The 27565-nt window shown below is 49.6% G+C and overlaps 3 protein-coding genes across 8 annotated transcripts; 2 read left to right on the top strand and 1 right to left on the bottom strand.

Annotated features, from left to right (window-relative positions):
• Nucleotides 1-7: 7 nt before the first annotated feature.
• Chtf8 (chromosome transmission fidelity factor 8) lies at nucleotides 8-10055 on the top strand. 2 transcript variants are annotated; one of them, XM_037206248.1, is made up of 4 exons: nucleotides 8-466; nucleotides 6572-6627; nucleotides 6897-7014; nucleotides 7394-10055. In XM_037206248.1, the coding sequence occupies exons 2-4, from the start codon at nucleotides 6605-6607 to the stop codon at nucleotides 7616-7618; spliced, it is 366 nt and encodes a 121-aa protein (XP_037062143.1). In that variant the 5' UTR covers nucleotides 8-466; nucleotides 6572-6604; the 3' UTR covers nucleotides 7619-10055. The 2 variants fall into 2 exon arrangements, with proteins under 2 accessions (XP_037062143.1, XP_028713560.1); XM_028857727.2 differs by having other exon boundaries at nucleotides 8-95; nucleotides 7394-10045.
• Nucleotides 8-10055, top strand: Derpc (DERPC proline and glycine rich nuclear protein). 3 transcript variants are annotated; one of them, XM_037206246.1, is made up of 4 exons: nucleotides 8-466; nucleotides 6572-6627; nucleotides 6897-7014; nucleotides 7394-10055. In XM_037206246.1, exon 4 carries the CDS (start codon nucleotides 7615-7617, stop codon nucleotides 9244-9246), a length of 1632 nt encoding a protein of 543 aa, XP_037062141.1. In that variant the 5' UTR covers nucleotides 8-466; nucleotides 6572-6627; nucleotides 6897-7014; nucleotides 7394-7614; the 3' UTR covers nucleotides 9247-10055. The 3 variants fall into 3 exon arrangements, with proteins under 3 accessions (XP_037062141.1, XP_037062140.1, XP_037062142.1); XM_037206245.1 differs by having other exon boundaries at nucleotides 8-95; nucleotides 7394-10045; XM_037206247.1 differs by lacking the exon at nucleotides 6897-7014 and having other exon boundaries at nucleotides 8-95; nucleotides 7394-10045.
• Has3 (hyaluronan synthase 3) lies at nucleotides 9561-25853 on the bottom strand. Of its 3 annotated transcripts, XM_028857723.2 has the most exons (4): nucleotides 25669-25853; nucleotides 21707-22327; nucleotides 17862-17963; nucleotides 15959-16919 (listed from the first exon to the last, which is right to left on the bottom strand). In XM_028857723.2, the coding sequence occupies exons 2-4, from the start codon at nucleotides 22325-22327 to the stop codon at nucleotides 15996-15998; spliced, it is 1647 nt and encodes a 548-aa protein (XP_028713556.1). In that variant the 5' UTR covers nucleotides 25669-25853; the 3' UTR covers nucleotides 15959-15995. The 3 variants fall into 3 exon arrangements, with proteins under 3 accessions (XP_037062139.1, XP_028713556.1, XP_028713555.1); XM_037206244.1 differs by lacking the exons at nucleotides 15959-16919; nucleotides 25669-25853 and adding an exon at nucleotides 9561-9719 and having other exon boundaries at nucleotides 21707-22811; XM_028857722.2 differs by lacking the exon at nucleotides 25669-25853 and having other exon boundaries at nucleotides 21707-22823.
• Nucleotides 25854-27565: the final 1712 nt, after the last annotated feature.

Below are 27565 nucleotides of genomic sequence, written 5' to 3'. Positions count from 1 at the left end.
GCGCAGGCAATGCTCGCGGCGGCGGCGGCGGCGGCGGGAGGTTCGGTTGTCGCCCGTTGGCCGCGCGGCGCCGCGCTCGGCGGCCGCCATTGCAGGTCAGGCCGCGGGTGGGGGGCGCGGGGGGCCGCGGGGAATGAGGCCGGAGGCGGGAGCCGGGGCGAGAGCGCGGAGGAGCGGCCAGCTAGGGAGCCGGGGCCGGGCGGGGCGCGCGGCTCGGGGAGAAGAATGGCGAGCGGAGGGGCGGGGAGCGGGCGGGGGAGGGGCGCATGCCGGGCCAGGGAGCTTGAGGGCCGCGGGGCCGAGGCTAGCCCTCAGCAGGCCGGGGCAGCTTGGGGGACGGTGAGCTGTGCAAGGACCGAAGGAAGGGAGCGAGCGAGCGAGCTGGGCGGAGTGGGAGAAAGGTGGAAAGACTGGCGGAGCGCGGGCGGAGGACGGAGCAGGGGGCGGCGCGGGCCGGATCCTCGAGGTATGTGCGGGGAAAGGGGCTCAGTCCCCGGTCGGGAGGCCTCCGAGAGTAGAGTGGACTTGGAACCCAGAAAGAAGCGGGAATGGCAGAAGGAGACTTAAATGGGTGTTGGGCGGAGCTGACAGAAATGGGAGGCTGGTTCCAGGGGACATTTATTTTAAATCATGGTTGGGGGGGGGAGGAAGTTCCTGGGAGACATTATTGGGAGGGTAGTGGCAGAGTGATCTCGGGTGCTTTGTGGGTGGAGTGAAGCCTAGAGTTGAGGAGGGTGGTGTCCTAGAGAAGCGGGCCTGGGATCAATTTTAGGTAGTATTGAATGGTAGTAGAGGAAGGTAGTTAGTTGAAAGAGGAATCTTTGGGAGGAGGATAAAGGATTTGAAGACTGGTGGGGGCTATGGAGGAAAGCAGCTTAAACAAGAGTGTTGGGGGGGAGTTAGTTTCTTAGGGAGGTAGGTGGAGGGTTAAACACCTTGGTAAAACAGTTCCACTAGTAGTCTGGGGTAATTGGAAGGAAGTTGAAAGGGGGAGAGGGAGTTCCCGAAAGTGGCTTACAAGTAGAAAGAGTTTGTCCAGTTGATGGGAGGGAGTACAAGGGTGGAGGAGATAGAAGAAATGAGAGAAGAATCTAGCAAAGAGGGGAACCTCCCTCACAACTGCCGCGCGGCCAGAAAGGGTTGGGAGGAAGAGACTGTAATGCCAGGAAGTGGAGGAAAGGTTGAGATGGGGTGGCAGAGTAGCAGAAGATGGAGAAAACCGGAGTAACTCAAATCGACCGAAGCCATCTTTTCTACCCATTGTCTACAAATAACAGTAATTGATTCCCTCCATGGAGGAATCCTACCACGTGATGGGAACGTACCACGTGTATGCATAGTATCTAAACACGTTTTGAAAACATTCTTCACTAATGAAAAGTTCGGAAGCATTCAGTTCCATTTCCCCTCCACAGCCCCTTTTTGGAGGGGAGCAAGTGTCTCACTTAAAGTAGTTTAGACTTTAACCCCATCAAGGTCCCCTTAGAAATTAGAATCAAACATTCCCTTCAGTCACAAAACCACCATGACACTGGTAATAAAAGTGATTTGTATTCAGTCATATATACAACTTCCTTGGTTGTTCATTTGGCAGAAAGGCACATAGAGAAATAGTTGTCATATTTAGAGAAATGACCTTCTAGAGCTTAATTACTGAAGCAGTTTGGTAAACCATGACTATAGTGTTTGAATTGTCATCCAGTTATAAAGTTGATTTTGATGGCCTGTTTTTATAGGCTGTTTTTATTCATTGTAAACATTGACAATAATTATCAATGTGGTATTAGTGACATTGACATATACTAAGAAATATGTTTAACTTTTTTATACTTTAAAATGGCTAAATCATTTTTCCCTAATTTTTGAAGAAATGAATTTTAGAGTGTAGTTTTGTAAAATTACAAGATTCCCTTTAAAACAGGAAAACCCAAAAATACTGGTAGAGGTAATGCCTATCTTGTACATTGGTTTAATCCACAGCAGAAAAGTGAAAGACAGCACAAGATGTTTAGATGTGTTATAATGGACTTTTTTGTTTGTTTCCAGACAGGGTTTCTCTGTGTAGCCCTGGCTGTCCTGGAACTTGCTCTGTAGACCAGGTTGATATAATGGACCTTTATGAAACATTGTTTAGTCCTAGAAAATTTTGCATGTTGTTAAATCATTAAGTCACAGTCCTTTGTTTTTCTATTTGTATGATTAGCTATATATCATAATCACATTTTATTTTGGGAAGTTAATGGAGGGTCATTGATCAGGCTGTTCTCTAAAGGAACCTATGACAAAAATGTCCTCAGTCCTCATGGCTTCTTTTCCTCAATGAGGGCCAGAGGTTTAGGGTATAATTTTGAATCTTGAAAGTGGCATTGAATTTGACTTTTAAAGGTTTCAGAAACCTAAACGTGGATAATAGCTAGCTTAACTGTTAACTACTTTGTTGTATTAGTTTGAATTATTAGCTACATTTGAGACAAGTTACAAGGTTGCAGTTTTGTAGAAGGAGGCCAATTGCAAGGCAACTGGATCTCAGAAGTTCTGTATGAGAAGGGGCTAGTGAGAGGACTGAAGAAGGCCATACTGTGGAGTGGTTAGTGTCACATTACCTTTACTACTTACTAGTATGTGACCAGTTGCTTAACCTTTGGCTTTTCTAATCCTGCTTACCTATCGAGATTGTAATGACCATGTCAGGATGAAAAGAGATAATCAGTAAATGTTCCAAAAGATTAGCGATATGAGAGCTGTTTTTATATTGGATAACACTGCTGCTTTTCTAAATGAGCCAAATCTTAGACAACCTAGAAATGGTAGTTGTCTCTTAGTGTTAGGATGAAGTAAGACTCAGAAATTGATGCCTTACAGAGAATTTTCATTGTAATGTTTTTGTTCTTTGTTACTACTAGCAGAATTTGGCTTGTTACAGGTTAAGCATTATTCAATTCACATGAGAAGTACTTCAGATTTTGGAATATTTGCATCAACTTAGCAGAAATAAAACTGAAAAATCTGAAATTTGAGACTAGTGCCCTGACCTGCTTTAAATTTTTCATATTTGGTAGCATTTCATGTTTTCAGATTAGAGGTGTTCTGCTCCTACTATACTTGACCTCCTCTTTTGCAGGTTTTTTCTCTTGCCTAGTCTCAAGGAGATAGATACAAATTAAGATGCTCACTGTCATACTCATTTTTGTTTTTAGAAACAGGATCTTACTGTGTAGCTGGGTAGGAATTCAGTCTTCCTACCTTAGCCTCCCAAGTGCAGGGATTACAGATGTGTACCACCACAGCTGGCTTTTCATAGCTTTTTGAATAAAATACATGCTGACTGGAGTACATGTTCACACTCCTGTCAGCTCCGTCAGCTGTATCCTCAGTTCAGCACTTAATTTAGCCCTGTGCATAGTTGTCTAGTGATCTCAAGGAGCAAGCAAAGGAGTAATAGAATTTAGATGGTGCAGGAAATGTTAAGGCATGAAAGTAGAATTTCAAAATTTAAACATTCCCCAGTGTTTCTTATTTGGTAAATATAACCTCATATACACAAATCAATAAATATAACCTATGTATCAGTACATAGGTGCATCCAAGCTAGACTGACCCACAGAGCTTGCATTTCTTTTTCTATGTACGTAAAGCACCTAAGTAGATTTATCATAAGCTTTTACAGGCTTGATGGGGTACAGCCACAGAATGTCCAAGTGTGTGCTATAGAATTACTATTTTCCAGGGCATTGCCAGATGTTTGCCAGTATCAATAGAAATAGCTCAGGCAAGGCCTTCTGCATCTGTGTATAAAGATGTATGTTTTCAACTGAAGCCCCATGGGTAGATATGCAAGTGCCACTTCTTAGTCCATTGTTATTAGTTCTTACCCAGGAAGCAGGGAATGCATTGAAAATACCTTGCATCCACATTGTCTCTAATCTTATCTCATTCCTGTGAATAAAAAGCACATAAACATTGAAATTAGTTTTCAGGAAGTGTGGTATTTTGGTACATATGTATGATGTATGTATGCAAATATGAATATGGAGGACAACGTTAAATTCAGTCCTTGTCTTCTGCCTTGAGACAGTGTCTTGGTGGTGGTTTCACTGCATACCTTCAAGTTTTCAAGGGTTCGTTTGCCTGTGCTCCCATCTCACAAGGCCACTGCCATTTCAGGTGCTAATGCTGCATGTTTAGTGTTTTCATGAGTTCTGCAGATGTGAACGCAGGTGCTCATGCTTGCATGGTTGAACCTACTGAGCCATCTCCCTAGTCCCAGGAAGTGGGTTGGTTATCTTTTTCCTCTTCTTAGACTCTGCTCTTCATTTACATGACTTATCTGTCAGTTTCCTTAGACCACCTTAGTTTGCTGTAGCTTACACTTCTCATCATACCCTGACTGCATCATCATTATCAAAAGCTTGTTTGAAAGAACTTGATCTGTGCAGACCTGGCCTTTCTGTGTATTGCATACTTGATGAATTATTGAGACTTTTTTATTAAGGAATTTTTTTATTCATTTTTAGATACCACAGATTCCCCCCTCTCTTTCCTCTTCCTGCCCCTCCAGCCTTTGCCCTGACAACCCACCTCACATAAGCTGAATTGCTTACTTTACAATCTGAAAAATTAACTGTCCTCAATAGGTTATGAGTCTAAGCAGTCTTGCATGTGTTATATTTAGTCATGACTCTAGTGAGTCATAACCTAGGTGTTAGCCCCTAGTCATTTAGTGACCTGTGTGAGATCATACAGTAGCTTTCCACTATACAAGCCGGAACTTGAACTTGAGCCTTTTGAATTTGGATTGCTGTCCTTTCACTTCAGAAGTGCTTTGGAAGTAGGCCTTAGTGCCACAAGCCTTTGATTCAGTGCTCAGGAGGTTAAAACAGAAGGTTTGCAAATTCAAAGATGGACCTTGTCTTAAAAAACTACTTAGGTTAGGGTCTTCCACTGGTCTTGTTTGAAGCTGATAAATTGCCTTTTCTTGGGTGGGGCCGCAACCTATTTTGGTGCAGAAGCCTAACTTACTCAAAGTTCTAGCCTTGGTGCCCTTTTGCTATTGTGAACAGCACTTAAATATGTTGTCACTGAGTGCCTAAATGCTTTTCATTCTTGCTAGCACTTGGTTTTGTCCTCTGGGAAGGGAAAATCAAGTAGTGATTTTTAAGTAACTAGATGGCCCAGTTTCCTGTCTTGGCTTTACTACCTATACTCTAGTTGAATATGTACCATATATCAATAAGTGATTTTGTCTGTGTATGACCCAGTATCCTCAACTGCAGAGTAGGAATGAGTACCTCTTATTAGAGTTGCCATGTTGATTAAAATACCATGTTTGCATGTGTATAGCATGTGGTCCATAGTGACGATTCAAATCGGCTAGCTGCTGATGCAGTGTTTTGGTGCTCTGGAAAGAGGTTCTGTCATAATACCAGCCTACTGGAGGTCCAGAGGGCTGATAACCAGTAAAGAAACGTATTAAATGGCATGCTGGTACCAGCTGTAGTCCTAACTCTGGAGGCTGAGGCAAGAGTAGATCTAGAGTCCCAGGCCAGCCTTAGTTGTGTTGTAAGCCCTTGGCTTAAAGAGGAAAAAACAAAAAAATGGGGGAGAATCCTGATTAGTGTTTTTGCTGCGTTTGAGTACAATTATAATACCTTTTACACCTTGGTTGGTAACACTGTATGTTGTCTCATTCAAGAGACAACCAGAAACTAGCTTTGGTCCCCCAGTCCAATCAATCTCAGTCTCTCTCCCTGAATGGCAGGCACAAGGGCAAATGAAACCAGATATCACCAAGCTTTTAGGGTACTCAAAATTGCCACCAGGTGGCACTGTTGTATAGTGTGAAAATATAAGTATTTTTCACATCTAAGAGAAAGGTGGTCACTGGTTGAAAGTCACATTAGAATGGCATATGTCTTTAATTCCATGACTCAGGAGGCAGAACCTTCTCTGCACACTTCCAGGGTAGCCAGAGTTACTTAGTGAAACCCTCTCTCAAAAAAAGAAAAAAGAAAAAAGGAAAGAAATTTCTGGGCGTTGGTGGCACTCAGGAGGCAGAGGCAGGCAGACTCTGTGAGTTCGAGTCCAGCCTGGTCTGTAGAGCGAGTTTCAGAACAGGCTCCAAAGCTACACAGAGAAACTCTGTCTGCAAAAAACCAAACCAAAAAGAAAAAAAAAGGAGCTCACCTTATGATTTGCTGGAGTGGAGTGTGCCTGAGTGTATCACAGTCCAGCTGTTGTCAGCAAGGAGACCTAGCCCTTATGGGATTGCTGGCAGAGAACGTGTCAAAAGCCCTTAGAAAAGTGCCTGTCACACATTGGGCGGGGAGTGTAAAACCTTTAAAACTCGGTTGGTAGAGTGCTGGCCTGGCATGTGTGAAGCCCAACACATAAGCTGGAGGTAGAGGCAGGAGAGTCAGAAATTCAAGGTCATCCTCAACTCCATGAAGATGACATGGACAGCCTGAACTAGAGATCCCCTCTCAAGAGGAAAAGGTTCCTATCACACAGTTAAGTGGTAAATACTAGCTATAATTATTGTTGCCCTAAAGGTGTTTTTTTCTTTTTTCTTCAGTTTTTCAGTTGCTTTTTTAAAGAAGGAAGGCTCATGGTGCAAATTGTTATTTCCAGGTGAGTATGTTTTAAATTTTTACTTAGCTTGAGTGTCAAGGGCTATCCTGGTTTCACACTACTCTGGAAGAATTAGGGTCCCCAGGTATATCTTACATAAATAGTTGCATTAAGATCTCTATTTCAGTTCCCAGCACTACCTACCCAGTTTCCCAAGAACTTGTATTCAACAAAGAGCTCCTTTGGGCCTCTGACGGTGGTGTAGGTGTAGGACACTACTCATCCTTCACCACTCAAAAATATTGTAACCGCCAGCCCTTTGCTTGCAGTACGGGGGCTGGAGGCCTGGCAGAATGGGTGCTGATGGAACTACAGGGGGAGATCGAGGCTCGCTACAGCACCGGATTAGCTGGAAACCTCCTGGGAGACCTACATTACACCACTGAGGTGAGGGGTCTTTTTTTCCCTGCCGTATGCCTCAGTAAAGTAAGCTACACCAAGGTGGTGCTCCCAGGCCCCAGTGTGAGGACTGTCCTCGGGTTTGTCGCTCGAGGGTCAGCCGGTCTGCAGAGCTGTCTGCTTGCTGTTCCCCGCCTCTGCAGTGGCAGGGAAATGGAGCCTTGGGGAATCTGCAAGGGTCCTAAAAGTGGAAATGCTCTTTACATGGGGCTAGAAAGAATAGAAAGGGACATGGGTGGGTTGTCCAGTACGGGACAGATTAGGGACTGAGAGGTGCCAGCATTCCTGCCAAGAGCAGCTTTTAAAGGCACCTGAGAGGAATGGCGTTGCCCTCAACCTCAGGCATCTCCTTCTTGTTCTGCCAAAGGGAATCCCTGTGCTGATCGTGGGGCATCACATCCTGTATGGGAAAATCATCCACCTGGAGAAACCTTTTGCAGTCCTTGTCAAACGCACTCTTGGGGAGCAGGACTGTGATGAGCTTGGTCAAGAGACTGGCACTCGGTACTTGGTGACGGCACTCATCAAAAACAAGATTCTTTTCAAAACTCGCCCTAAGCCTATTATCACCAACGTTCCCAAGAAAGTATGAAAGAACCCCGGATTTTCCTTAGAGAGCGGCCAACTCCTTGGACTCGTGCGCCGTTGCCACCTCGAGGACGGCTGGACGGTTCTCTGGGACCACAGGGAGGGCCTGTTATGAACACAGGCCACCCAATGGGTGTGAACTCAGATCCTTTCCTTATGGCAGCAGGATCTCTTGGTGGAAACCTGGCTCCGTTTCCAAGGAATCCAACTTCTTTTCCAAGTTCATCAGGCTCATTGGCTTCAAATCCAGCACATTTTCCTGCTGGTGCTCGTGACCCAAGCATGGCTTCTTTTCCAAGAGGGATGAACCCCACTGGCACAGGTGCCGTTTCTTTCCCAAGGCCAGGTGGCCTTTTGGGACCTGGACCGGGACCAGGACCGGGACCAGGTTTAAACCCTAGAACAGGGGCTCTTCCAGGCCCAGGGCCTATGTCTAATCCCAGATTAGGGGGGCTTCCTGGCCCTGGCCCTATGGCCAACCCAAGGGCAGGTGGGCTCCTGGGAGTAAGTCCTGACCCCAGAAGTGGTGGCCCTGTGGGCCCTGGATGTGTACCCAACCTGAGGGCAGGTGTTTTATCCTCTGGTACTGGTCCTCCCAATCCTAGGCCAGTCGGCCTGGGCCCTGGACCAAATCCTAATCTGAGATCGGGCTTTTTAGGTACAAATCCAGCTCCTAGGTCGGGTATGTTTCCAGGCCCAGGACTGGGGCCCAACCCGAGAGCTGGTGGCTTAGGTCCAGGCCTTGGACCCAACCCGAGAGCTGGTGGCCTAGGCCCAGGCCCAAATCTGGACACCAGAGCAGGTGGCCTCTTGGGTACAGGATCTGGTCTTAACTTAAGAATGGCTGGACCTCAAGGCTTAGATCTTGCCCCTATTCTAAGGGCAGCAGGTCTTTTAGGAGCAAATTCAGCTGCTTTCTCGCAGGCTTCTGGAAACATGGGCACAAACCCACCTAACATGACAAGAGTACCTGGCCCCATCGGCCCAAACACGGGTCCTAGCTCTCGAGGAATTGGCCTTCCGGGCCCAAATCCCTCTGCCATGTCAAGGGCTCCTGGCCCCATGGGCCCTAATTCAGCTCATTTCTCAAGGCCAGGTGGCCCAATGGGGGTAAATGCTGGAGCCTTTCCAAGGGGGACAGGATCAGGAGGACTGAACCCAGCTGCCTTTTCTCAGTCTTCTGGCACATTGGCTTCAAATCCAGGTACCTTTCAGAGATCTGCTGGTCTCCAGGGCTCAAATCCAGCAATTTTCCCAAGAGCCTCTGGGCCACTAGGCCCCAACCAAGCTAACTTTCCAAGGGCCTCTGGCCTGCAGGGTCCAGGTCCAGCTGCCTTCCCGAGGTCTGCTGGTCCATTAGGCCCCGGTCAAGTTGCTTTCCCAAGGTCAGCTGCTGGGCACCTGGGCTCTTCTCCAGCAGGCCCTGTGGGTATCAACCCAGCTCCTTTTGCAAGGCCGACAGGGACCCTGGGTCTTAACCCAGCTTCCTTTCCAAGGATGAATGGCCCTGTAGCCAAGAGTGTGGTCCCATTTCCTAGGGTAGGCAGCCTCCCTGGTTCAAATCCAGCTGCTTTCCCCAGACCAGGGGGTCCAATGGCTGCGATGTACCCAAATGGAATGTTACCCCCTTAAATACCATGTTTCTTCCAGGGCCACTTTGTTTTCCAGCACCGTGGCTCTGGGCTGGGGCTGTCTCTTAGATGAAAGAGTAGATCTGGAACTACATACAGTCTGAAGAACACAGCTGGGGTTCAGGTTCAAATGAGCCGCCTTTTTCAAACTCTGCTTTTTTCCTTGACTGAAGGCAAATGTTACTTGTGAGACACGGACTGTGGCAGATAGGGATGATCCTGGCCTTCTGGGAGCCTGCTGTGCTTTTGTCCCCCAGCTGTCTGCTCCTTGTTTCTTCCTAGTTTCCTGACTTGTTCTTGTGGACTTTTCCTCAGGGATACATTGGCCTGCAGGTCCTAATTCCCCCGCTCACCACTGGAGAACTGGCTCACTTGCTGTCTGGTGATGCTGCATTGGTGAGCGGACCATGCTTCAGTACTGACCTGGGCACCCTGCACCTGGCCATGTTCTACTGCCAGACCTTTCCCTGGGGGCTTGAACACAGAATGTTGAGGTGGACACTCAAGTCACAGACCCACCACGTTTCTGCTAGACTGGGCCTGCAGCTCCTTTCTCCTGGGACTTAGGTGGCCAGATTTAAGGCTCCTCTGATCATCCAGCTCCCTCTCACACTGGTACTCCCAATCAAAGAACCTCAAAACTGAAACTGATGTGGAGGGGCATTGGGGAATTGGGGTGGGGGTGGAGGGATGAAAGGGAGAATCACTGTGCTTCGTTCAGCCTGATGTGAAGGATGATTGGTGTTTTCCTGCATTGTATCTTTTCTTACTGTTTCTTTAATAAACGGGACGAGAGGGCTGCTGCTGTCACCGCATTCTGTTCTCTCCCACAGCGGCCCGTTCAGTCCCCGCTTGTCTGTGCTGGGCTGACAGCAGCGCTGTGTCACCCGCCGTCCAGCATGCTTGCACTGGAGGAGCCAGCTTGGCTCTAGCTTCCGTTCTTCTCTTCCTGTTTTGGGGAGTAACCGGAGGAGAGCTGGCAGTGTTTGGTTGGGAGAGGTTTCACCTGATATTTCATGAGACTCAGACTCACTGATGCTGCACATGCATGAATGCTCATGAGCAGGGTCGTATCAGGGTGGTCTAAGTGGCTTAATTTCTGAAATTGGTGCACCTGTGACACTGTACCCTATTTGTGAAATGTTTTTAAATCAGCACTTTTAACTTTTGAGTGGTGTGTGTGCACTTATGCTGGTGATGTACGTGTGGAAGTCAGAGGACAATTGAGGGGTGGGGCAGTGGATCCCAAGGATGGAACTCAGGTCATCAGGCTCGGAGTAGGTACCTTTTACTCTGAGCCATCTTGCTGGCCTCTTACCCTGCTCTTGAATTCTACTGCTGCCATTTCTACCATTGGTCCTTTTAAAACGAGAGAAAAGGAGCCGGGTTTATTAAGTACAAGAGGACATAGTTCTGAGATCCCAGCTGTTTCTTTACGTCTGATCTGTGCCTCTAACCTCATGTGTTGAAGGCTTGATCTCCAGCGAGGCTCTTTGATGGAGGTAGGAGGTGGATTCTTGAACATCACTGGAGAAGCAGCTCTGTTGATAGTCATGCTTTAAGAGCTAACTGGGAAGTGCTGCAGACTGCGGGAAGCAGTCAGTCACTGTGAGCATAGCCTGAGGAGTGTGTTTTGTCCCTGGCTTCCTCTAGCTCTCTGCTTCCCTGCAGCTTCTAGGTGAGTCAATTTACTTGAGGACAGGCTCCTTTTATGATACTCTGCCTCACCATGCACCCAGAACGGAGTCAATTGATAGGATACCAAAATGTGAGCCCCAGTGAACCTTTCCTCCTGAAGTTCACTTTGGTACTTTGTCACAGCAACGGACACACTAGCATTATGTAAGGGTTTTTATTTTGTTAAGTGCAGTAAAAAAATTGTTGACCTGAAAACAACAAAAAAGCCAATCTCCCAGGACAATGAAAATGACAATGCCAGAAGCAGCCGCTTGCGGTTGCCAGCAACAGGTTGGCAGCTGCCTTGTCACCTGGAATTGTTTGCATTTTGTGTCATCAGGGCTTGGTGGGCCCAATAAGGCCAATTTAACACTAACTATGGGGTCATCAAGCTTCTCTGAGAGAAAGGTGGCTAGGACCAGTGGTGACTGGCACAAGGCACCATCAAGCTGCCATAGCAACATTAGGAGTACAAGAAACAGCACCAGAATGGCACCTGTAGTGAGCAAGAGGTGGAGAGGGGTGTGTGTGTGTGTGTGTGTGTGTGTGTGTGTGTGGAAACTCAGGTCCCTAATGGTGCTGCACAGTACTCTAAGCAGTGGAGAAGCTAGAAAGTGTGAAGACTACTGAGGCCCATCCAGCTCAGGAGATGCTATTACTTGGCATTGGAGCAGCCAGGTCCAGCCAAATTGGGGTTGAAACTCTTGAAGGTCAGTGTTAAGAAAGAGGAGCTTGCCGGGCAGTGGTGGATCCAGAGTGAGATCCAGGACAGGCACCAAAACTACACAGAGAAACCCTGTCTTGAAAAAACCAAAAAAGAAAAAAAAAAAAAAAAAAAAAAAAGAGCTTAAAGCAGCCAGTGTTTCAATCCCATGGCCTTTAGAGAAGAGCTACAAGAAAGGCCTTCCTGAGCCAGAAGTTGGGGGAGGGTGTGCCCTGCGTGGGAACACCCCAGCTTGGCTGGTGAGGAGCTACGGAAGGCTTGCCAGAGAAGAGGACAGCTGGTGGAGGAGCTAGATCAGGAGATGGGCATCAAGTCAGGCAGCAGTGGCGCACTTGGGAGGCAGAGGCAGGCGGATCTCTGTGAGTTCAAGGCCAGCCTGGGCTACAGAGGGAGATCAGGACAGGCTCCAAAGCTACACAGAGAAACCCTGTCTTGAAAAACCAAAAAAAGAGAGAGATTGGCATCATTGCTGGTGGAGGAGTTTGGGTAGAGGATGGACAGTGCTTGAGACCTGCAGGACCTCACTGAAGAGCATGCATTAATTCCGAGGAGAGACTGATGTTTACCTTTAAGGACAAAAGGTGTGCTGCCAGAGGAGATGTGCTGCTGGTGGTGTGAACCTGGGGATAAAAAGTTGGCTGAGAAGAATGTGGAACTGTGGAAGGAGCCCTAGCACCTGCTTTTTTTGCACCTAGCCTCACCATGCAGGTGTTTTGACACAGCAAAATCTTTGCTCTTTGGTGGCCAGATAAGATGGGGAATTGGAGAAGAACTGGCTAGACACCTTCCATGGGAACTAGAGTGATACTCCAGTGGTCTCATGAATGAGAACTGCAGAGAACTGGGTCAGCCTGCAACTACAAGTTCAGCAGCGCCTTAGCTCATCTGAAGTACTCATACCACACTCAAGGAGATGGTGACCTTTGAGATGACTAAGCAGAAAGGAAAATGCTGTTTAGCCTCTTGAACAGTAGACTCACAAGGGGGACTTAAGTTCCTTACTGCTGGGCAAAGGTCAGCACCAACTACCCAGAGTGGAGAGGTGGTCCTGGAGAAAGAAAGAGGAAGCCAGTAGCTTCAGTCTGCATCCTCACCTGATGATGCTGGAGTAGAGAACATGGACATCAGCAAGAATGACAGAGGTGGAGCTCTGCTATCAGCCCCGCAGGTACAGAAGGAGAAGGCAGAGTTAAAGCGGCTGGGGTGGGGTGGGTGAGGGACATTGGTTGTGGTCCCTGCAATGACTACAGCAGCTGTAAGACAGCATCGAGAAAGATGCTAGGAGCTTGTGAAGCAGGAGAAAGATCATCCTGAGAAGGGGGTCCTGGTAGAGTTCTGCTGCACTCTATGAGGAATTCCCACCTATGATATGTCTGACCACCTGGAGGAACAGGAGCAGCTCCTGGATTTGAGTTAAATAAGGATCACATCCTTAGTCAGAATGCTTTCTAAATAGTCAGGGGAAACTTGAGCTGGAGCATGAGCAGCCTGCATAAGCAGCAACAAGAGTTCTCAATCTCCTCCACCATCCTGGACAAGGAGCTTCTTGTAAAGAGGGCTGGCTGGTCACAGTCCCTCGGCTGGGTCCCGTAGTACAGAGTATGGCCCCAGCATGCTGCCAGCCCTAGCCGTGTACGGCATTGAGAACAAGATCATTAAGTACAGACAGCAGAAGGACTGCCATGGCTTCATCTAAGACTTCAAGAGGGATGGCTGTAAGTCTCATGTTAAGGTTGTGTACATGGATAGGTAGGCTAGAAACTCAAATCCGAGGAGCTTTTCCAGAAGCCATAGCGCTGCTTCGATATGAAGGACCTGGACAAAATGAAGAGAGCTTTGGCTGCACACTTCTGCCTAAGAGGCAAAAGGCCCATGCATTGTGCTCAGTGGCTGTGCCAAGAACATAATATGAACATTGTCACCAAGTAAAGCCACCTCCCTTCTGATTCCCTCCCGCCCTTAATGTTAAATAAAGTTCCCTCCTTATTTAAAAAAAGCAGGTAAAAATAAATATGTTTACAAATTGTAGAAACAATACAAAAGAGGCTGAAATTGTCAATGAGGAAAAACCAAAATGAGTCTCACTGTAGAAAGGCTCCTCCCTTGTAAGAACAGGGATCCAGCTGTAGAGCCAGTTTAGATTTGCTGCTGAAGAACCTACAAAATAAATTAGAAAATCCAGTCGAGGTCAAATGTTGTAAGCTCACTACTATCTCTGCGTCTTTAATCTGAGGAGAGCCGAGCACAGTACAAGACAGAGGAGCTGACGACGGTCGGACAACCAGTTCTCGTCCCGAGTCCATTGTCCTGCACTAACCTTCAAGTAGAAGCTGAGGAGATACACCCTTAGTGGAGTCAGCCCTGTGCTTGGCTGACTGGACTGCCTCCATTGTAGTGTTCAAAATAGTTCACTTCTTAGCGGAAGGGCCCAGAACAAACACCTTAAAACAAACGGCTGCTGCTTCCCGGCCACCATTAATTGGGATTGACGTGAGCCAGCAATTTTATTGGAAACTTGAGGTCTGTGTGCTGTGGCAACTGTAAGCTACACATGGAAAACCCTTGTGTTCATGAGAGGAAGGGAAATCCTAGGGTTTGCCCATCTGTGGTTGAGAGTGCACATCATTCCTTTGTAGGAAGCACCTGTGTACACTGCTCTCCACCTTAGGGTTGGTTCTGAGGGGTTAGCTGACCCCTGTGAGAACAAATGTTTGGAAAATGTAGAAGCAACCCCTAAAGTCAAAGGCTTAGTCATGATCCCAGGTTTTAGATCCAAAAGCTAAGTCTGGTCTGGATTTCAAAACGATACAAAAAGCTCCTCCTCACTCCCCAGAAGAAGCGGGGAATCAAGCAGCTATGAGGGGGTGTGAGGGAGTGCTGAAGTGACTGGAGACTGCTGGACCAGTCCCGGCTCTCTTGATTTCTGGACCAAAGCAGCAAATGGTGGAGTATCCATTACCTGGCCATAGGATTCCTTGGAGAAGCCGCTGAGGAGAATGGGAGGTCTCAAAGATGACCAACTTGGACTTGAGGGTTCGTTTGGGCAACACCAGAAAGCTTTCCACTGGGGATGATTGTCGAGAACAGGTATCTGAAGGTCACACATGCTAACCAGCTGCCCAGGTACTGACCGTTCTAAGATGAGGGGCAGTGTGATCGGAAGTGATATTTTTCCCATGCATGTAGGGAGCAGCCTTGTAAGTCTTGTAGGTCTTGTAAGAGTTAGTTCTCTGCCACGTGAAGAAACTTACCCATGAAAATGGAGAGGGGACTGCTGCCCCCCCCCATAGAAAACAACAACTAAGAACAATTATTTGCCGTTGAAGAAAATGAAATGTTGAGTAGGATGTCTAGCCTCCGATCAGAGCTGAATTTGAGAGTAATCAGGTATGAATGAGCCAAAAAACTAAGACTTCCCTGAACACATTTGAATTTCCTGGTAGATTTGATCTGCCCAGCAAGGTCTCTTGACAGTTTTGGAATCCTTGTAAAAGTCTGAGCAGTTTCCAGTTGGAACACATGCAGTCCAAGGCCTCCATGTTTTTAGCACCATGACAATCTCTGTCCCTCCTCTCAAACTGTTTTTGTAAGAGACAGGAGCTCATGTGGCCCAGCCTGGCCTTGAACCTCTGATCTCATATCTACCTTCCAAGTGCTGGGATTACACCCATGACACCTGGCCAAACTTTCCTTTATAATATGCACAAATAAAACCCCACCAAACTTAGTACTTACTCCTGGTGGCTTGGCTCATCTCTGGGATGTTTTGGTGTAGAATGGAGTATATTACATAAAGCACCATTTCTTAGACCCTGTTTTCTGACCAAAGATCAGGTTTCCCAGCCTTGTTATCTCAGGCACAAACTTAATGCATTGATGGCTAATTAGAGGTTGGGGAAAGGGGTAATAGCTGGCCAGACTTGATGGGAACTTTGCTTATATCTCATCATGTTCAAGTGGACTAGGAGGACACTTTCCTAAAGACTGTCGTTGCTTCTGTACCAGTTTTCACAGGATGGAATTTAGCACTTGGTTTAGCACATTTCTGGGTTCTCTGTAGTTCCCAGAAGGAAGTAAAATCTTTTCTCAGAGATCACTGCCTGTGCAAGGGCAAGCAGACAGGTAGCCTGAAAACAAGTCCATCTGCCCTGTGCCTGAAGAATCAGTGCTGCACTTCCAGAGCAGAGCTACCTACCCAGGCCACACCAGTCACCGTTCTTTGCATTTCAGATTTGTCCTTTCAGCCATGAAACTAGAACACAACACTCCCTCCTCCCTCCCACCCTGTCTTTTCCATTCCCCTCCCCTCCCTTACCCATTGCACTTTTCCCACTTTACTCGGGGTTATATCACACCTCAGCAAAAGCTAGGCTGTACTGCTCTGGCTTTTTCCCACACCTCCGGGCAATAATGGCCAGATAGAGCATGAGGAGGGCCACCCAGTAGCAGCCATACAGGATGGCCCCAGAGACTAGGAAGGCTAGTTCAGTCTCACTGAACAAGTCCTGACAATAAGCTGTGTAGGCTAGGCCCCCTAGAAGAACTGCTACCCAGATGGACACAGGGATTAAGCCAATGAAGTTCACTACAATGGTTTTTCGGCCAGAAGTGCCCCAGCCAGACTTGTTGATGGTAGCAATGGCAAAGATCTTGGCTGGCAGGAGGCTGGACATATAGAGAAGGGAGTAGAGAGACATGAAGATCATCTCTGCATTGCCTCGAAGGAAGCAGGCATAGGTAGCTTTGATAATGCCCACCAGCTGCACCGTCAGCAGGAAGAGGAGAATGTTCCAGATGCGACCACGGTAGAAAAGTTGTATGACTGTGGCAATGAGGAAGAATGGGAAGAAGCCCGTGACCACCGATTCATAGGTCATCCAGAGGTGGTGCTTATGGAACCACAGAGAATTATAGAGCCATTCCCGGAAGTATGACTTGCTCCAGCGGGTCTGCTGGTTGAGCCATCGGAGGTACTTAGTGGGGGTCTCTGTGAGGCACTTAGAGCGTGCTGTGTACTTAGTCCGGTAGCCAAGACTCAGGACTCGATTGGTCAGGTGTCGATCATCCCCAAAACTGCACTTGCTGCCTAGGAACTTCTGATGGTACCAGTCCTCCAGGAACTGCTGAAGGAGGCTGTTTCGGTACATGCCCAAAGGCCCACTGATACACTGTACACAGCCAAAGTAGGACTGGCAGGCCCGCTCCACGTTGAAGGCCATCCAGTACCTCACACTGCTCAGGAAGGAGATCCATGAGTCATACTTGTTGAGGATCTGTAAGGGAACAAAGATGCTGTGTTCATCTGAGGCCTTTCTACCCTGAGTAGTACTGCTCACACTCCTGGGCATTAGTTCTGGACTTAGGAGAACTGAGGAATCTGAAACTCAGAGTGGTCATATAAAACCTCAGTCTCCGCACCAGCTCCACCTTTACGCCAGCACCTCCACAGATTCCCAAGTAAGATGCTCAGTGGTCAGTGCCTTGTCTCAGGGGAGGCATTGGTGGTGGCAGAGAAAAGGCTTCAGGAAGAAGCAGAAAGCAAAACCTCTACCTGTCTTGCTCCTCGGTGGCTGGTAAGCCTTTAAGAGGACATGACATGGCCTGCAGTGTCCTCTGGTTCTGCGTGCTGAGCATACTGCCTATAGCTCTTTAGCCTGTGGTCCCTAAAGCATGGGCTTTTCAAGGAACCTACTTGGGAGCTATCAGCTACACTATCAGTCCAAAAGGAAGTAGTTTCTGAGACCTGCAGTATCCAAATCCTATGTCCTTCCGAATACAAATGTTTTGATTTATTTTATGTGTGTAGGTATTGCCTACATGTTTGTCTGTGCACCACTGGCATGCATGCCTGTGGAGGCCAGAAGAGGGCATCAGATCCCTTAGAACTGTAGTAGTGAACTCTTGTGAGTCCTCATGTAGATGCTGGTGATCGAACCTGGGCTGCAAGAGCAGCAGTAATCTTAACAGCTGAGCCATCTCCCCAGCCTCCCACTTCAGCTTTTCTAATGCTTCCCTCCCCTTACTCATGTTCACGAAGAGCAGGAAATGAGTTGAGCAGTCAGAGAAGTGAGCCCTTGAAGGCCAGCAAAAGCTATGAGGGAAACTGCTCCCCAGATTCTGGTAAGTCCAGAGATTCATTTCTCACGCATATTCCACTGGGTTTAGAAACAGAAAAGGTCAACCCCAACCGCCAGGAACTCCTGGTTACTCCTTACTTGGACATCTCCTCCAACGCCCCCTACTTGAGGATCTTCTTCCAAGACTCGAAGCATCTCAATGGTGCAGGCTGGATCCAGCACAGTGTCAGAGTCACACACCTGCGGGAAGTGCACTCACTGTCAGGTTCTCTGTACGTGTCGTGCCCCCCCACCCCCCACCCCCGCTTCAGGAAGCTGCTCCTGTCTGAGGAACCTGGCCCCTCCACATTTACTGCCAGCAAACTGCTCTATGCTAGGTAGAAGGGGCGGGGGAACAAAGGGAAGAAAGAAAGATGGACAGCTAGCTGAGAGTTCAGGTGCCATGAGGCGAAGGAGAGCACCCCAGGAGATGATGTCAGGGGCTACTGCTGAGGTGATCTCATAAGTAGTTTGCTACCAGTGCTCTGATTTCAACCCTGACCTCCTGGTGAACCTATGGCCTGTGACAAGGAGTCTACCTGCCCAAGAGCCCCTCCATGAGACGAAGCTGCTCCCCAAGCATTCTGTGCTTGGAATCTTGGCCAAGTCCTTATGACAGGTCTATGTGGCCAGCAGCCCCTCTGGTCTGATCTACTCTGAATAAGCTGAAAGCTGGCAGCAGTTGCCAACAATCACACCCTGCAACAAATCCTGTCTGCAAATGTAGCTCCTTCCCTCACGGTCTAACACTGTTAGTTGCACCTGAACTCTGAGTACACACACCACGGTGGCTGACTTCCTGCCTGCCTGCCTGCCTTCTTTCCTTCCTTTCACTTTGAGATAGTCTTTTTATGTAGCCCTGGCTGTGCTGGACTGCTATGTAGAACAGGAAGACCTCGAACTCAGAGATCTGCCTCCCAAGTGCTGGGACTGAAGGTGTGAGCTACCATGACCAGCCGTTTCTGTCTGTTTTTTGAAATTACTGAAATGGTCCTGGCATTCCATTGGGCAGGGAAACTGGGTTTACTAACCCGTTGACTGGACTCTATGATCACTGTTCTCAGAGCAGATGAACTTAAACCCTGTTCCATCGAAGCTTTTACTAAAGTTGCTGGCATAAGCAACTTTAAATTCAATTAAATTCCCAGAAGCAAAAATAAATAAGGCTGCCTCTGACACCCCAGTCTTCCCGGTTCTCTTCATGTTAGAAGACAGGCTCGCACAAGCAAGCAGCAGAATGCTAGGGGGAAACGCACAGCCTTCAGCACCAGTTCTGCTTCCTCTGCCCTCCCACCAGACGTCCTTCCATCCTGCTGGAGCTGGGCAAGGTCCCAGGGAGCCTCCTTCCAGAATCCCAGAGCCTCCTCAATTAAAAGGCCAACTGCTCAATACTGCTGGTCTCGGCTCAGTGACCATTTCTAACCCCTTCTCCTCCATACTGCTGGTCTCGGCTCAGTGACCATTTCTAACCCCTTCTCCTCCATACTGCTGGTCTCGGCTCAGTGACCATTTCTAACCCCTTCTCCATGCTGCTTTGCTTCATCCACTTCAGGAAGGCCTAGCTAAGCAGTTAAGGAAGGAAGAGTAATGTCTGCCTGCCTGGTGCCCTCACTGCCTGGGCAAGGGTTTCCCCACAGAGAAGCAGATACTCTTTAGCAGGGCTGTTGGAAGGCTGGCTGGAACTCAGCAAACACACACTGAATGTAACTCAGGGATGCCTTAGGTAGGGCTCAGGACCATCAAGAGTAGAGCATGGCTGCTTTAGTGGGAGTCTGTGAAGGTCCACCAGAACACACACACACACACACACACACACAGTCAAGAGAGGCAACGCAGGTTGGCTCCTCTGCTTCAGGGAATGGCTGACAAAGTCATTGTCGCCTGAGCATTTGTCAAGACCAAGGGCTTTTTCTTGTATTTCTTGGTTCTAAGAAAAGTTTAACAAAGACCCCAAGTCCTCAGGGAAACTGCAGAATCAAACAGCCTTCTAGGCACATCCCTCCTTACATGCTTGGGTCCATGGAGTTAGGAAAAGAACATTTAATAGCAATCAAGGACTGAAGATGATGCCTATAAGACGGAATCAGTACACAGTGAGCTACCAAATCAGCCACTGTTCTTCCAAGTGTTCATAAACAATTGGCAGGAGCCATCGGCAAAAGTAGACGAGAGGCTGTGAGGGATTCTGGACCAGAGCCTGGGCAACTGAGTTGCCCGTTTCTAGTTGGTACTGAAATGTACACTTTCAATCTTTTCTGCTCTCTCTAGTTTGTATTTGGAATTTTGAGCTGTGTAAACCTTGCCAGTCTAATGGAATGTCCAGGCTGGTGCCAGTCACCACTTGGTCTGAGCAGGGTCTGTTTAGAGTTCCAGACCTGCCAACACTGGATAAAGGAAGTTGGTCATTCATAGACCCGAGTCCCTCCAGCTGCTGTGTTAGACATGACTTAACACTAGGAAGAATGGGACTTTGTGGTCCTAACTCAAACAAAGCTGAGTGGTTTTTAGCAGAATCCTTTTACTCAATATACTTAATTTTTTTTTCCCCTGAGACAGGGTTTCTCCTTGCCTGTCCTGGATCTCGCTCTGTAGCCCAGACTGGCTTCGAACTCACAGAGATCCACCTGACTATGCCTCCCCAGTGCTGGGATTAAAGGTGTGCACCACCATCGTCCGGCTGCTTAATTTTTTTTTTTTTTTTTTTTTTTTGGTTTTTCGAGACAGGGTTTCTCTGCGTAGCTTTGCGCCTTTCCTGGAGCTCACTTGGTAGCCCAGGCTGGCCTCGAACTCACAGAGATCCGCCTGGCTCTGCCTCCCGAGTGCTGGGATTATAAAGGCGTGCGCCACCAACGCCCGGCTTTTTTTTTTTTGGTTTTTTTTTTTTTTTTTTTTTTTTTTTTTTTTTTTTTTTTTTTTTTTTTTTTTTTTTTTTTTTTTTTTTTAAGATTTATTTTTATGTCAGGTGGTGGTGGCACATGCCTTTAATCCTAGCACTCGGGAGGCAGAGGCAGGTGGGTCTCTGTGAGTTCAAAGCCAGCCTTGTCTGCAGAGTGAGTCCCAGGACAGCCAGGGCTACACAGAGAGAAACCTTGTCTCAAAAAGAAAGAAAAGAAAGAAAGAAAGAAAGAAAGAAAGAAAGAAAGAAAGAAAGAACGGAAGGAAGGAAGGAAGGAAGGAAGGAAGAAGGAAGGAAGGAAAAATAAATAAATAAGTAAATAAATAAATAAATAAATAAATAACAAAACAACCAAAATAAAAAAGAAAAGATTTATTTTTATGTGTATACAGGTGTTTTGTCTACATGTAAGCCTGCACCACATACATGCATTGCCTACAAAGGCCATAAGAGGGCGTCAGATCCCCTGGAACTGAAGCTGGCAGATGTTGTTAGCTGCTATGTGGGTTCTGGGAATGGAAGGTGGGTCCTCCAGAACAGCCAGTGCTCTGAACTGCTGAGCTGTTTCTCTAGTCCCTGTTCAGTCACCCTGTTGCCAGTAGTGAGACAGACGCAAGGGCTAAAAGCAGCCGTGGATAGACCGACCGCCTGATAGGTCTGTTGTTTGACCTGAGGCAAGTTATTCTCCAAACTTCTGTTTGACCTGGGAACTCAGAAGAGCAGTTCTATTATAAGCAGAGCTATTATAAGTGTTAAAAGAATGGATATATTTGAGGCACCCCAACAGTGCCCTGTATGAAGTCAGTGCTGTGCACCCGTTTGCTGTTGTTATGAGGACATCAGTTCAGGGGGCTGCCCAGTTACCATCAGAACCACTGCCCGGGTTTGGTCACCTCCAGGGTTTCTTTAGCACTGTTATGCCTTGTTTATGGGCAAGCAGGCATGGCCAGAACACCAAGAGCCACGCAACATTTAAAGTTGCTGGAAGAGAGTATGCCTGGTTGGCCACATGTGCCATGTGCACACACTCCTAGGGAGGCAGACTTACCTGGATGTAGTCCACTGAGTTGCCAAGGGCCTTGAAGGCTGTGTACATGACCTCACGCTTGCCTCCCCATTTCTGCATGATACATGAGAAGGTGCTGGCCCACACCACGGCTCGCACACGCTCCATGCCTTCCTGCAGACTGGCCTCTGTCTCTCCTTCACCTGCTTCATGGAAATTGCTACGCCACACAAAGAAGCCAGCTTGCTCAGAGCCGCCCAGCACCTCGTGGAAGATGTCCAGCATGTAGGCATCTTCCTGGCGATTGCCATCCACTACCATGACCACCTTGAGGTTCGGAAAGGCAATGCGCTGAGCTGAACGCAGGCACTTGCGCAAGTACTCAGGGTCCTCTTGGTAGGCAGCAATGCAGAGTGCCACCGAACGTCGCTTCAGTGGGCGCCCTGCCCTGCGCATGCGTCGGTGCTCCAGGAAGGCAAACAGGCTCTGGATGAGCAAATGTAGACCCAGGATGGCACCGTAGAGGCCGAAGGACAGGTAGTGCTTTTCTGTGTGGATAAACTGGTAACCTGTCACATAGGCTGCCAGGATGCCCCCAAGCACCACCAGGGCAAACAGACTGGTGCCCACCACACGCAGGGCTGTAGTCAGCTGTACCGGCATCTGGGAACAGAAGAGACAGTTGGTCAGCAGGGGCAGCATTCCCAGTTGAAGGAGCTAGAACATCCCCAGAGATAGGCTCAGAACAGGAGAAATGACCCACTAATAAAAACCATTATCGCTTATTGAACTTGACCAAGACCACATGGAAACTCAGAAGCTAGACTGCTGGGGTTCAAGTCCCAGTTCCGCCGTTTCTGTCTGTTTAACCCACTCCCTTTCTAACTGTGTGGTCTGTAAAATGTGTTATACTACAAACCTCACAGCATGTTCCAGTAGCGAATAGGTGACGAGTAAGGGAAGTAGAGTAGCACTGATCATAGATAAACCAAAGGCTAGTCCCCTGGGATTGGTAGAGTGACCTGTCTGACCCAAAGCTCCTAATCGGTAAGCCTCAGCAGGGACACTGGGCACAGAGGCAACCCAGGCATGGTGGGAGAAGCGGGTCAGGTGTCAACCCACGGCCGACAGCCATCGCCTATAACGGGTGAGTGCAGTCGGGAGGGGACTGTCCTGTGTAACAGCAAAAGGGCCCATGGAGAAGGCAGGGAACATAAAGGCTGTGGGAGGTAGACAGACACAGCATTTCCCTTTCCCTCCACCAGCTCAGCAAGAAACTGCCCGGTGTTTGCTTTCACTTTTTTCTTTACTTAGTTGAGAGGCAGGGGGAAAGGCCAGGGGGAAACTGACGGGGGAGGGGCGGAAGGGGGGTAGAGTTGGGGTGGGGCCAGCTCTCCGGCAAGTCCAGCCCCGAGGGCCAGAGGGAACTGCTGCAGGCACTGCAGAGACCCGAGGCTGCGGGGAGCCCCGCCCTCTTGGTCCTAGTGCCCTGGCAGGCTCTCCGGCACGGCACGGCACGTCCCCTGCCCAGCCACTCGGGCAAACAATGCAGGTTTCCGTTTGTAACGAAGTTGGGGTTCCTAGCACCTGCCCTGTTGGGAACAGCTGTGCATTAATGAGAGGAGCCCAGGACTTGGCATCAGAGACCAAGGGTTGGACAAGCTTCACTGCCTCCTGGCTACCTGACCTTGCCCAAAGACTTAGTGTCCCTGTCCCTAGGAGTGGTGCTAATGATTCCTTGTTTCTCAAATCTAGGTGATTTCCTAGAAAATGGATGCACATTAGCCCGCAAGGGCTTCCCAGATGGGAGAGGGTATGAAGCAGAGGGGGAGGGAGAGGCTGCCCTCCCCTCTCGGCTACCTGCCCCATCTGGAGAATTCGTTTCCACCCTTGTCTCAGACAATGACCTCTCACTTCCAAGCCTGCTTCAACTCTGGTCTCCCTGAAACTGGGCCCCATCCCAACAGGAACAGACTTTGCTGCCAAGGACACCCCTCACATAGGATGGGTGAGGAACAGACAGTCACTGCTTCAATCCGCAAAAGCATTCTTCCAGCAGTGTAGATCAGAAAGAGCTCTTGGCAGCTTGGCCTCTCCGGGAAGCCTGGCCTCTGGGCTCTCTGCCCCACCAGCCCCGGGAGCCACCGCATGATTCCCCTGTAGGACCCCCCAGCCCTCCCTGCACACACCCAGCCCAGGACGCCCCAGGCCTACGTCCTCTGCCCGGTCCCCCTCCAGCCGACGCATGGGGGGCGCTGCGGACCCCACTGCCCGCCTTGTTCTGGGAAAGGACAAGAGGTGCCCCGGCCAGCCCAGCAACCTGCGCCCTGGCGCCCCGCTTCGGCGCAGTTCCGGAGGCTATCGGTCAGGTCCAAGGCAGCGACCGAAGCTCTCGCCACGCTCCAACCCGGACCCGGCTTGAGCTTCGTCCGGCTAGCTAAAGCCACTCGGCCACACCCACGTGCCGGTTTCCCACGACCCAGCCGGGAAGGAACGGAAAACACCAAGAAATAACAGCCAAACCAGGCCCTACTCAGCTCCCCAGGGCCCCAGGTACCTTGGCGAAAGAGTGCCTGCAAACAAAGGCGGCATCCCTGCTGTTGCCAGTCCCCTCCATCCGCGGGCCGGACCCCTCCCCCCTCAGGAATTAAGAGGCACCACCTTTGTACCCACCTCCCCACAGAAGACCCAAGAAGGTTCTGCAGCTAGATACCCTATGTGCAGTCAGGCTCTGGCGCGGGCTCTGGTTGAGGTCCGCTGCCTAGACAGGGGACTGTATTTCCTCAAGCCGGTAGACGAGAGTGTGCTCTTACATCCTGGGCCGCTTCCCCCATCCCGAGAAAGCCCGGACGAGGCAAGCGACGGCGCACTCGGGTTCAAGGACACGAGGCTGGGGTGCTTTGCAAGATCGATGTCCCGTATGACAACGGAAGGAAAGAAATGAAAACCTCCAGGCAAGGACGCACGCCTCCCTACCCTGCCAGGAAACTTTGAGGGGCTGCAAGGTTCGCAGAGCCTCTTACGCTGACAGGTGCGCCCTGCAGCCGGGGCCCACGCGCGGCGGCACGGAAACTTGCACTGGCGGCGGCGGCTCCCCCGCTCGAGCCTAGGCGCCCTCGGACCCCTCTGAGCCGGCAAGGAGTGGGAGCTCATCAAACAGACTCGTGCTGTGGGGATCGGATCGCTGGAAATCGTGATGTCCCCGCAGGTGCGAAGCCCCTGCGGGCGCGAGTGGGGGGAGGGGCACACTAGCCTTGCGCCCCGCACCAGTCTCCCCAACCCCCCGCCCCCCGCCTCCTTATTCATTCACAAAACACGAGCCGCAAGGGAGGAAGGGAGAAGGAGAGGCTGCAGGAGCCCAGGATGTTGGAAGAAAGGAAGAGAGACCGGTGGGGAAGCCGCGGCATGGACCGCCGCCGGGAATCCTAGAACGGCCGCAAGCCCTGACCATCCGGAACCCTAGGGTCCCCAGGGCGCGGCAAGAGGCGCCTGAGGAGCAGCCCCGTACGGCCCGCCCCTTGGATGCGCTCACCGTGCCGCCGGCTGCCCGCGCTCCGGTGCTCAGCAGGCCCGCGGCGGCTCCATGCCCCTCCTCCGGCTCCGCCGCCGCGCGCTGCTTCCACCGTGCTGCCGCGCGCTCCGACTGATGATCGCCGCCCTCCTTAAGTATTGTGCCCTCTTCCCGCCCGCCGTCGCCGGGAAAGTTGACAAGAGTGGAGCCCGCGAGCGCCGGCTGCTGCTCTCCAGATCCGGGGGTCTCTCGTGGACGCAGCCCCTCCGGCTCTAGAGTCGCAGCCTCTGCGCACTCTGGGAAACGGGGGACCCCCAGTGCAGCCCAAGGCCCCCGCGGCTCCGCGCCGACCTCCGGGCCAGTAGCCTTGGAAAGGCGGCCATTGTCCCCAGCCTGAAGCGTCGTTAACTTTCCAGATGACCCGTAGGGACCTCCAAAACCGTTCCTGTCCATCCCCGTCCCCACACCCCGGTCCCGAAGTCTGAAAACCTACCCTGCAAGCGGCTAGCACAGAGTGTATCTTCCCCGACTTCTAAACCAATGTTCTTCTGGAACCTTCCCGGTGGCAAGAGAGAGGAACAGAAGAGAAAAATTGTCAAATAAAAAGAAGCTGGTCAAAGAAGGTGTTAACAGTCGTGACAAGCTGAGCTTTGAATTCCGCAGCGGGGCGCTGATGACATTAAGGCTGTTTGCAAAAGCTGCAGATTGGTCTAGCAGGAACCTAGGAGATTCCGGTCTCAAAGCCCAGACAATTCTTCCTCCCCACCTTCACACCTTTATTTCCGACATCCCGACCTCTTAAGTTTCCATCTGACATCCTCCCTAATAGTTTCCAGGCCTCTGAACGCTGGCGCTAGACTTGGGTGAGGTGAGGTGGAGAGGGTTCAGGAGAGGAGGGTGCTATCAGCAGGAGTTAGAACCAGCCGGAGACCTGGAGCTTTTACATCTCGGAGAAACTTGAAGAGAAATGATAATTAAAGATTAGTTTTAAAAATGAATTTATGGGGCTAGCAACGGTGGTGCACACCTTTAATCCCAGCACAGAGGTAGGCTGATCTCTGAGTTCCAGGCCAGCCTGGTCTACAGAGTGAGTTCCAGGACAGCCAGGGCTACACAGAGAAACCCTGTCTCAAAAAAACCAAACAACAGCCGGGTGGTGGTGGGCACTGCCTTTAATCCCAGCACTCGGGAGGCAGAGCCAGGTGGATCTCTGTGAGTTCGAGGCCAGCCTGGACTACCAAGTGAGTCCCAGGAAAGGTGCAAAGCTACACAGAGAAACCCTGTCTCGAAAAAGCAAAAAAACAAAAAAAAAAAAAAAAAAAAAAAAAAAAAAAAAAAAAAAACAATGTGTCCTTCAAGTGTCAGAGATAACTTGGCCAGGTGACACCATTTCATAAGCATGTGAGCTGAAGTTTGGAAGCTGTCCTCTCAGACTTGTCCACAGTCCCTCAGTCACTTGACCACAGCACCTGGCTTACCTCTGCACCCTGTCCCATCCTGACAGACAAAATCACTATGTGTCACCCTGCTTTGGGGGACATCGCTGCATGGGTTAAAGGCTTCACAGTGAGTTTGCTTTGTTTTGTTATTTATTTTGAGACAGGATCTCTCTAGCCCAGGATGGGCGCTTGAACTTCCTATGTAGCCAAGGGGATAACCTTGAACTTCTTATTCTTCTTCCTTTAACTCAGAAGAGACAGGTGAGGTCCACCACACCCAGTTTATTCAACAATGGGGCATGAACCCTAGCTTTTGCACATCCATGGTAAGCACTGTGTGCTATCCCTGCCTCCAAAGAGTGGGCTGAGACAGGGTTTCTCTGTGTTAACAGTCCCAGCTGTCTTTGAACTCTCTTTATAGACCAGGATGGCCTGGAACTCACAGAGATCCTCCTGCCTCTGCTTCTCCAGTGCTGGGACTAAAGGCTGAGTGTGCTCTTAAAGGCTGTTGAGACGGCCCAGAAAGTAAAGACACTTTGGGTCAAACTTGAGTTCAGTCTCTGTGACTCACGTGTTGGAAGGGGAGAAGCAATTACCACAAGTCCTCTGACCTCCGCACAAGTGATACATAGGTCCACAATAAATCAATAAAACACAGAAAGGCTGCTATTGAATCCACAATGACATGTGTGTTGCGCTACAGACCATCTGAGGGGCCCGGCAATAGCCATCAGCAAATACCGGGATAGAGAAGTGTTTGCTTGGTAAAGAGAATTGTTCAGGAGTCTGTCGGCTTGTTCTGCCACTGGCTGTGACAGTAAACCTCAAGGTCTCCCTCCTAGAAATGAGGGAGAGGACTCTTCCAAGATTTGCAGAGTAGTTGAGAGAGTCCGTACATAGTCAGCCTCCGCCTGAGGTGGCGTCATGGCCATCCTGATGGTCAGTGACTGG

This window comes from Peromyscus leucopus, chromosome 5, assembly GCF_004664715.2.
Source record: "Peromyscus leucopus breed LL Stock chromosome 5, UCI_PerLeu_2.1, whole genome shotgun sequence".
Taxonomy (NCBI): Eukaryota; Metazoa; Chordata; class Mammalia; order Rodentia; family Cricetidae; genus Peromyscus; species Peromyscus leucopus.
The sequence above is the reverse complement of the archived record's forward strand: the minus strand, read 5'-3'. Positions and strand labels throughout refer to the sequence as shown.

Excerpts from the sequence above, each read along its gene's own strand:
- Chtf8 (XM_037206248.1), top strand. The coding sequence starts at position 6,605 with ATGGTGCAAATTGTTATTTCCAG. Across the intron at positions 6,628-6,896 it reads GTGCAAATTGTTATTTCCAG|TACGGGGGCTGGAGGCCTGG; the intron begins GTGAGTATGTTT and ends CTTTGCTTGCAG. Across the intron at positions 7,015-7,393 it reads ACCTACATTACACCACTGAG|GGAATCCCTGTGCTGATCGT; the intron begins GTGAGGGGTCTT and ends GTTCTGCCAAAG.
- Derpc (XM_037206246.1), top strand. The coding sequence starts at position 7,615 with ATGAAAGAACCCCGGATTTTCCTTAGAGAGCGGCCAACTCCTTGGACT.
- Has3 (XM_028857722.2), bottom strand. The coding sequence starts at position 22,366 with ATGCTGCCCCTGCTGACCAACTGTCTCTTCTGTTCCCAGATGCCGGTA. Across the intron at positions 17,964-21,706 it reads ACTCAGTGGACTACATCCAG|GTGTGTGACTCTGACACTGT; the intron begins GTAAGTCTGCCT and ends CACTTCCCGCAG. Across the intron at positions 16,920-17,861 it reads GCGTTGGAGGAGATGTCCAA|ATCCTCAACAAGTATGACTC; the intron begins GTAAGGAGTAAC and ends GTTCCCTTACAG.